At 32.3% G+C, this 9,442-nt stretch overlaps 2 protein-coding genes across 2 annotated transcripts; one reads left to right on the forward strand and one right to left on the reverse strand.

Annotated features, from left to right (window-relative positions):
* Window positions 1–1,278: 1,278 nt before the first annotated feature.
* Window positions 1,279–2,935, forward strand: LOC106774865 (probable pectinesterase 67). Its single transcript, XM_014661894.2, has 5 exons — window positions 1,279–1,761; window positions 1,890–2,049; window positions 2,149–2,355; window positions 2,446–2,693; window positions 2,782–2,935. The coding sequence occupies exons 1-5, from the start codon at window positions 1,490–1,492 to the stop codon at window positions 2,933–2,935; spliced, it is 1,041 nt and encodes a 346-aa protein (XP_014517380.1). The 5' UTR covers window positions 1,279–1,489.
* A 1,313-nt stretch (window positions 2,936–4,248) lies between these two features.
* LOC106774866 (glycine-rich cell wall structural protein-like) lies at window positions 4,249–5,111 on the reverse strand. The gene has a single exon (XM_014661895.2). The coding sequence runs from the start codon at window positions 5,071–5,073 to the stop codon at window positions 4,288–4,290; it is 786 nt and encodes a 261-aa protein (XP_014517381.1). The 5' UTR covers window positions 5,074–5,111; the 3' UTR covers window positions 4,249–4,287.
* Between the last annotated feature and the right edge of the window lie 4,331 nt (window positions 5,112–9,442).

Here is a 9,442-nt window from a genome sequence, read left to right on the forward strand (position 1 = left end):
TTAAAGTTAGAAATTTTAATATTTATTTTATTAAAAGAGTCATTAATAAAAATATTTTTGCATAATAAAAATTTTGATTTTTCAATAAATATTTTTATTAGTAATTAAAATCCTAAAATTATTCAACATAAACTAAATTCTACTTTATCAATGAATTTTTTTTATTAATAGAATTTGTTAGTAAATATTATTTTATTGATAAAAGAAAATTTCAACAAAATCTTATCTATAATATATATAATATTTTCCTGTAATATCTCTTTTTCAATTTCTACACGAATACTGCCCAACATATGAAAGAATCTCAAATTTGTTTAACATTTCATTTCTTTTCTGCAAGTAGGTATCCAAAAGAGATTTTCTCTCTCAGCAAAACCTTCTTTCCTTGTTTAAAATATTGAATTAGGTTGTGTATTAACAACAGTCCTTAATTTGGTTTTTACTAATGATGGTGTTGGAGTTTCAAACCAAGTTCCAAAGTCTGTGAAACTTTGTTTTCTGATATTCAGTTTTGACAGTGAGGTATGGGCGTTCAGTATGAATTTCCAGAATGAAATAATTGGGGTAGCTAGGTTGTCTTTAATGCAGCAGCAGCAATCGTAATGAATTTATGTCTCAGTTTAAATTACCAAATAACAACACACTGCTCGATGTTTAGATAAATAGTAAATGAGTGAAAACAAATAGAGCAAGTTGCTCTTGAATTTAAAGACCTTTAAATTTTGTGGTTCAACTTAATTAACAACAATTTTATAAGACTGACAAATATGCTTTTGTTTTTTTTCTCTGTTATTAGTGATAACAATCATGGTAAAACTATTGTCATACTGGTCTGAACTATATCTGTGGCTATATCGATACATACTGATAATCATTTGAAAACCATTGCAGAAGTGAAAGTAACAAAAACAAATTCTTCACACGTAGATGTAGACGATGAATGGAAAATTTTCTTTTCCTATAATATTGTAAAAAAATAGTTCTTAAATTCGATAATGATCAATTAATATTACTAATATTCTATCTGAGCACACAAGATGAAGTTTGAAACGTCTTCATATGCCATAAATTATGAATGCTCCAAATAAATGTGAAACATAAAAGATGTCTGTAATTTGTTTACTAAGAATAGTAATAAAATAGAAAGAAACAGTTATTGAATTGCAACTTTCAATACTCAAGATATATATTCATTCATTTAAAATATATATATGAGTGAATAATTATAGGTTATTGAGGTGAAAACGAAAGTAACTAACCACTTGGCTTATGGAACTAAATTAAAGGAACTTAAGGACGTCCTCTAATATAGACAGTATATCTTCAAAACCATTCTGTCCTTTCATTCAGAAAGCTGAATTTTAGCTTCCTAACATCTTACTTAGCTCCAAAATTAAAGAGTGTGGGAACTTTATAAGAGCCTTCCATTTCCCCATCTTCATGCCTCACACAACCCCAAATTCTAACTTCACATTCTCTTCCTTAAGACATGCCTAATTTTCATTCATCTTCTTCTTTTCTTCTTTCATCATTCATGGTGGCCATTCTCATTTCTTGCATCTCACATTCTGCCCTTGCTAGTAATCATGGAGCAATAATCGCCGACTCTCCTATGTTGACGAGCAAGTTAGGAATCAATCGTACTATCAAAGTAGACATGAATGGCCAGGGGGACTTCACAAGAGTCCAAGATGCCATAGATTCCATTCCTGAAGAAAATTCTCAGTGGGTAATCGTTCATGTCAGGAAAGGACTGTACAGGTGCAATTTCCATATTCTTTGCTCGCACTTGTTATAACATAATAACCTAGCCATAACAATGCATTATTATATCAGAAGCTTAGTTAATATAAACTTGTTAATTTTGTTTTCATTTTGATAATGTGAAGAGAAAAGGTGCGCATACATAATAAGCCTTATATATTCCTGAGAGGGAATGGGCGAGGAAGAACTTCCATAACATCGTCTCAGAGCTCTACAGACAACGTGGCTTCTGCCACCTTCAGAGTCGAAGCACATGACGTCATTGTCTTTGGAATTAGCTTCCAGGTCAATTATTTTTATATACTTTGTAGTTAATCCTATGTTGGAAATGAGAAAACATCCTTAAAAGTTGTTTGGGTTGTTGAGTGATTCCTTTGACTGCAGAATGAGGCACCTACGGGGGTTGCTTATACCTCGCAAAACCAATCGGTGGCAGTATATGTGGCAGCAGATAAAGTGGCATTTTATCATTGTTCATTTTACAGTACTCACAACACTCTTTTTGATCAAAGAGGAAGACACTACTATGCTAATTGCTACATTCAAGGGTCAATTGATTTCATATTTGGTCGTGCCAGAACAATCTTCTATGTAAGTGATTACATGTACGTAGCATGCATGCTTTTGTTAACGTTGGTTATGGAGTGAACGGTGCACTGAATAAAAAGGATTTTGACGCAGAATCCTGAAATATTTGTGATAGATGATAAAAGGTTAAAGATTCGAGGTTCAATCACGGCTCATAATAGGGAAAATGCAGATGAGCTGAATGGATATATCTTCATCAAAGGAAAGGTTTATGGCATTGGTTCAGTTTACCTAGGAAGGGCGAAGGGTTCTTATTCTAGGGTGATTTTTGCTGAGACATATCTGTCCAAGACCATTGTCGCTGCGGGGTGGACCAATTGGAGCCATGATGGTAGCACAGAGTAAGAACAGCTTAATTAATATTTTTAATTATATATATTTGTTGATTAGAATATTGATTAATTGTGTTATAATTAATGGAAACTGCAGAAATATGGTCCATGCGGAGTACAATACCCGTGGACCTGGTGCTGTAAAGGATGGACGTGCTCCTTGGTCGCTGCAGCTAACTAAGCAAGAAGTTGAGCCCTTTTTATCCATTGATTATATTGATGGCAAAAATTGGTTGCCAGTATGGTTGTAATCATGTTAGTTCTGCAAAACGCTTCTTCATACACGCTTCATACATGTATATTAGTATACAACAATTTCATATTATTTCTTTAGATTTTAATTAGTAATTATACTAATTTAATAAAAATATTATATTAATTTAATTAACTTTAAAAATGTAAAATAGATATTATATATATTTCATCATATCCCATATAGATTCAATCAGAAAAACTAATAGAGCCAATAAGTTTCTCATTGAAAAAGTTAACAAGATTAAAATATTCACAAAAAAGTATGATAGATTAGGACCATAATGAACTTTCTTCCTAAAAAAAATATTCATTTTGAATATAAGAAAAAAATACAATTAACTTATAATATGTCATAAATCTAAATATTTTTAATTTGTTAAAAACTAAGTGTTTTTAATTTGAAAAAGAATTATATACATAAATTTTAGAAAAAGTTTCAATAAACTTAGGTGTTTGTTTATGTAGAAAAATTGCACAATAACATAAAACCAAGAAATCTTTAACTAATTACATATGTTTAAACTAAATATATTTAATTTACTTTATGAGACTAAACATACTTTTAAAGCATGTAAGATAAGATAGTCATTTAATTTTATTCCATAAAAAATATTCATTTAAGTCTAAATCAAAATTAAATAACACATATCAATTTGAAAGTTTAAAATAATGAATTTATGTATTTTTTTTATTATTTTTTAACGTATGATTTAAATTTATATAAATTCTACCACTTAAAGAAGAAGTTTTAAAAAGGAATTTTTAAAAAATAAACTTGGAATGGATGGATGATAGAAGAACTTGATAATTTTACTTTCAATAGATTTAACTCGATACCGTCGGACGTCTTCCCTCCTTGTTATTAGTTTATGTCTTACAAATTAATCAAGAGTCTTCTTCAATTCAGTTTTAACATATTACAACTATATCTATTAAAAAACCATAGTTACACAAAGTAAGCCAAAAGAACGATATATTTTTGCACCCGCTATTTTATTTTATTTTATAGATACTGAAATTTATTTTGTAATTACTATATATATACTTCTAAAAAGTGAGTTATTAAGTCGTTCATGGATACTGTCACAAAATCACTTTTCAAGAAAGAAAACCATTCCTAGCTCCTAATTAATATAGATTAAACAAATTTAATAACAAGGCTAAATATATGCGAACTTAAATTATAAACTCAAATTTTTTCGCTAATTTATAGCAGTATTTATATTTATTGCATCCATACATGGGTGAGCATAATTTCACAAAATTCAGTAATTTATTTAATTAATATACTACTATATATCATTGCATGCTACATCCATGCATGATTGATAGCATAAGATATCGTATATTAATATCCACCACCAATTTCTCCATCGCTACCTGCATGACCACTACCAACTCCAATGCCTCCAAAGTCCCAACCACCACCACCTTCACCTCCACAGTCTCCACCAGCTCCTCCTCCAATGCCACCATCAGATCCTCCTCCTACACCACCTAAGCCTCCATCAGCACCACCTCCTGTGCTCCCACCAGCACCTCCTCCTCCTCTAATGCCGCCATCAACACCTCTATCTTTACCGTCGCCTGAGCCCCCACCAGCACCACCATCTCCCCCTCCTACACCTCCTCCAACCCCACCACTTCCTCCTCCGACACCACCACCATGTCCGCCACCAGGTTCTCCTCCGACACCACCAGCTCCTCCTCCTAAACCCCCATCAGCACCACCTCCCACACCTCCTCCTTTACCACCACCAGCACCGCCTCCGGTTCCACCACCTCTAACTCCACCTTTGTGTCCACCTCCAACACCGCTTCCTGTACCATCTCCAACGCCACCGCCATTACCAACTCCACCTCTAACACCACCATATCCAGTTCCTGTGCCGCCTCCAGCTCCACCGCCTGCAACTGCATGTCCTCCTTTACCGCCTCCACCAGCACCACCTTCTGCCCCGTCACCTCCACCAACTCCTCCTCCTATGCCACCACCAGGCCCACCTTGACCATCGCCAAAACCACCACCTTCAAAGGCCCCAGACAATTCATCATCTTTGATTTTTCGACTTTCAGCTGTCACTATGACTAGCAAAATGAAGACACTAAGTGTTCCGACACTCTTACGTACCATATCGCTCTCTTAACAATCACACAAACTCAAACTAGAAATGTCTGTGCCGCTTGCGATTTGAAAGCTAGCAGGAAGTAGTATTTATAGTGGAAGCCACAGTGCCTGCCATTAATTCACGTAGTTCAGATCTCTCTTTCATGGTACTGCCATCCATCACTTGCCAAAAAAGTTCAAACTCCTTTGGAAAATCGGCAACCACATTTTTCCATTCCATTCCTTTTTGGCACCTAATAATACAATATATTTTCCATCAATACCTTAATGAAAAACTTAACATAATATCTTTTCAACTCTTTAAGTATAAGTTGTTAAAACATGCAAAATTTACCAATGCCTTGCGTCATTATATATTTTTCTCTCTCTGGTTACCGATAACTTTCTATTATAGGTAGCAGTTGACTGTTCACGGTTTCCACGATGGCTTTTATGATACGATGAGGTATCAAATTTAACTGCCAATAATTTCTGGAGATTATTTTACGGATCTAAGTATATTTGAGATATAAAATATAAATATAATAAATTTTTAAAAAATTTATGAGAATAGACAAGTTGTACAGTCTTTATGCTATTTTAAATGAAGAAGTCTTTCACCCCTTTGAAAAATTGAAAGTGGTAAATCCCTTTAACAATTTTAATTTGAGGTAATCAATAACAATGAATACATAATTGATTATATTAAGTTGAAGTTGCTGAGGAATTCCATAACTTTTAAAATTTCAACAAAAATCTTTTTCTTTTTTTTGCAAGATGACTTCAAATTGTATTGTAAAAAATTATAAAACACTTACAATCGATTATCAATGGAGGAGAAATATTTCAGTCTAAGAAGACAGTGACGCCATCAACTGATGAACCAACAACGTTGAAACCAGTTCTAATGACTCCACCAACGTTTCCTTTGGTGAGATCAACAAAAGTGTTGAAGTTCAAAACATTATTGCACATTAACACCGTTGTCCCTTTTTATCTTTTTCAGACGATGCCCTCTTGGGTTGAGGATTCCTGAAACCTTTGGAATTTGAAACATCTTTCGCAAACCCACAAAAAAAACTATTTTTACTTCTCAAAATGAGAAATAATAAAAACAATAGCTTGTGTGACACTTTATATTAATATTGTCCGACAATTTAGTAAAAGTCTAATATAAGTCGATCAAGATTTAATACAACTCGATCAAGATCTCAAAAAGTTCGGCCAAGATCTAAAATAAGTTGACAATTGTTTCATCTCTTTTGAGTCTTGAGTCAATTTGACAACTTGTTTTCAAATAAAATGTTTCAGTCAGTTTCCATTTGATATTAGACTTTTGATAATAGAAAGAAAGGTAGGGCAACCCGGTAACTTGGTAGCAAGCCGAACTAGGTTTTAAAGATCTTGGTTAAAGTTGTATTAGATCTTGAGCTTTGTCAAACCTTTGTCGAGTTATTTTAAACTTTGGTCGAGTTATATAAAACTTTGATAAACTATTGTATGTCTTAATAAGAAGTGTTGTCAACGTGAGTTCAATTTTTTTAATGAAGTTCACTTAATCTGATTAACGAAGTTGTATTGAGATTAAAATTTCAATGTAATATAATTGATTACATACCCATTGTAATCCATTACATCACAATGAAGTAGTTAGAAAAATTAACAACTTTTAATTTGAACGTGATAAAAACAAAAGTCATGTGAAAATGTACTTCTTTTCCATTTAAAGTCATGTGGAACTCTAGGACTCTCAAATTTATCTATTTTCATAATTATTGAGTCAAATTTGCCTAGATAAGTAAAGCAACCCAAAGTGGATGAAAATTAGTGGCTCTTTATCCATCCTTGACTTTCGTTCATAATTTTTTCCTCCAAATATCAGTGGATGAGCTCAAAAAGTTGAAGCAAGCAATTGCCGATGCTTAATCTTTTTCCAGTGTAAATTATCACTTCAAATTAACTTTACTATTTTTGTTTAATTTTTTCGTAATTTGGCCAAACTAAACTAAGATCTCTTTGTATCTGTTAAAAACAATAAGGGTAGTAATGGCGAAATTTTCACAAGTTTGGTGCATTTTTTCATACTCTGGCCCATTAAGTATTTGCTGAGTCTTTCTTTTTTTATAGGAAAATACTTCATTCAGATTAATGTGTACTATCTAGAGCAAAAGAAATGTAGTTTAAATAGACAATAGCTGTAATCATTCCGTTACAATTGTATAAATCTGACGTATAAAGTAAAGGGTTAGTTTGCTACACCATGCATGGATCGATATATCAGTCAATATATTTATACGATAATGTTTTTTGCAGATATATATACAATAAATCGTATATTTAAAATGGTTACGTCAATATTTAATGACAAATATAAATATATAATAGTTTTTTTTTCTCATTACAACAACGATTGTAGAATTTATCTACTATATTTTCTTACCAACTAAAAGGCATTCAATAATGGAAATTAAGTCTAACATAAAATAAGAAAGCACTGACGCAACTTAGATCTATCAAGGATTAGTTTCCTAGGACAAAGTAAATTAAGATTTGAATAACGATAATTTTTCATTTTTTTATCTTTTTTTTTTTGTATATTTGATTTGTAATTTATTTTTATTACTTTAATCTATTCTTTTACTTATGTAGTGAAGTTTAATATTTTTTTAAAATTATTGATTGGTAAAAATAATATTGTATCTTAATTTATGTAGTTTGTTTGTATATGTAATCTAATTTTATATTTTTTTAAAATATTAAGAAATTTATTTGCGACATAATTTATTTATTTAATATAAATGCTAAATTCTAGCAGTGTTTAAATAAGAATTTTGGTATTTGGTAATTAGTTTTTTTAAGACATGTTAATTAAAAAGATGGTTAGCGCACTGCTTCAAAAAATGACGTTTTAGTGATTGTTAAAAGAACATTTATGACAATTTGAGAGTACGATGAGAGATATAGCGAAGATAATGGTAGCAAATGTAATACGAAATGACGATAATGACAACAAATGTGGTTAAGACTCAACAAAAAATAAATAAAAAGCTTCACCAAAAATAATTAGTCAAATTATTTGACAGAAATAAAACACATTAACAAGAAATTTGTTTAAAATAAGTTTCTTCATTAATTTTCTTAGGTGGAAAAATAATGGAATAAATTTATTTAAAAGAAAATTATTTTACATATAAACTAGTTATCTTTGAAGGATACTGACATAGAGAGTTTTCTCAAAATTAGGTTAGGGTGAAAATGAGGGCAAATTAGTCTTTTCCTAAAACATTTGGGGGTGCAATAGGAAAACAAGGGCATTAGAATAACAAGGCCTTATTGTAAAGGTCCTTAGCTGGAAGCCCATGGGTCTTAGGGCGATTACAATAAGGGGAGAAGGAGCAGCGCCATTGTTCCAATTGTGGAGACTTTGAATTTTGTCCCTACGTGGGTGGGTTAGGGCATAGTAGAGCAAAGGGAAGAAGAGAAGGGTGGTGTTAGGGTTTGGAGCAACAATGGAGGGTGGAGAGGAGGGAGTGGAGATGGTGGTGGACTCGAAGGACTTACAGCAACAGAGTAAAGCCTTGGACAAGCTCACTGACCGCGTCGAGGATCGCCAATTGGACTCTACTCGCGTCCAGGAGGCAATGGCTTCCATCGCTGCTTCTGCTGAAGCTGATCGCAATGCCATGCGCATCAGGTCACCTCATCTTCATTCTTAATGCTTGCTATGCAAAATCGATGCCTGCTTTGACTTCATGCATTATAATGTATATTATGTGGCCTCGGGGATTATGATTGTTAAGTTTTTACTCTAAGCTATAAGTAACATAGGATCAGATTCGTAGAAAGTAGAAACTAAATGATGCTGTTGTACTGTTCCCAAGGTTGTACTTGAAATATATCGTGTAGAGGACGTATGGTGTTCAATGAAATGATTTTAAAGTAGAAACTTATAAAGCAACTTAACCACGCGTCTTGTAAAACAAAGTTATTTGGGGTGTATATCTTTTATCTTAGATGTATGGAGAAATGTAGCACTGCAACTGTCAGATGCATTGAATGAGTGACGAATAATTTACTGGATTAATCAAATTGAATAAGTTCTGACGTTGCTCCTTCAATTCCTGTTTCATTTAATAATTTAAGCTTATAGGACTTTTCAAACTTTTCCGTGAGCATTGGTGGAAAGAAAGTAAAAAAGAACAATGAAATCTGGATTGTGTGATTTGTATTGACGATACAAAATTGCATTTAGATTCATTCTTGTCTTGAAACATAGAAAGTCATTTCAGATACATCTCATGATACAAACATGTGGAATTGAATTGTATCAAGTTGTGGGATTTAAATCATGAATAGTAAGATTCTAGTAACTATGCTAAGTTTGCATTTTTTTTTT

The sequence above is a fragment of the Vigna radiata genome, chromosome 10, assembly GCF_000741045.1.
Source record: "Vigna radiata var. radiata cultivar VC1973A chromosome 10, Vradiata_ver6, whole genome shotgun sequence".
Lineage (NCBI taxonomy): Eukaryota > Viridiplantae > Streptophyta > Magnoliopsida > Fabales > Fabaceae > Vigna > Vigna radiata.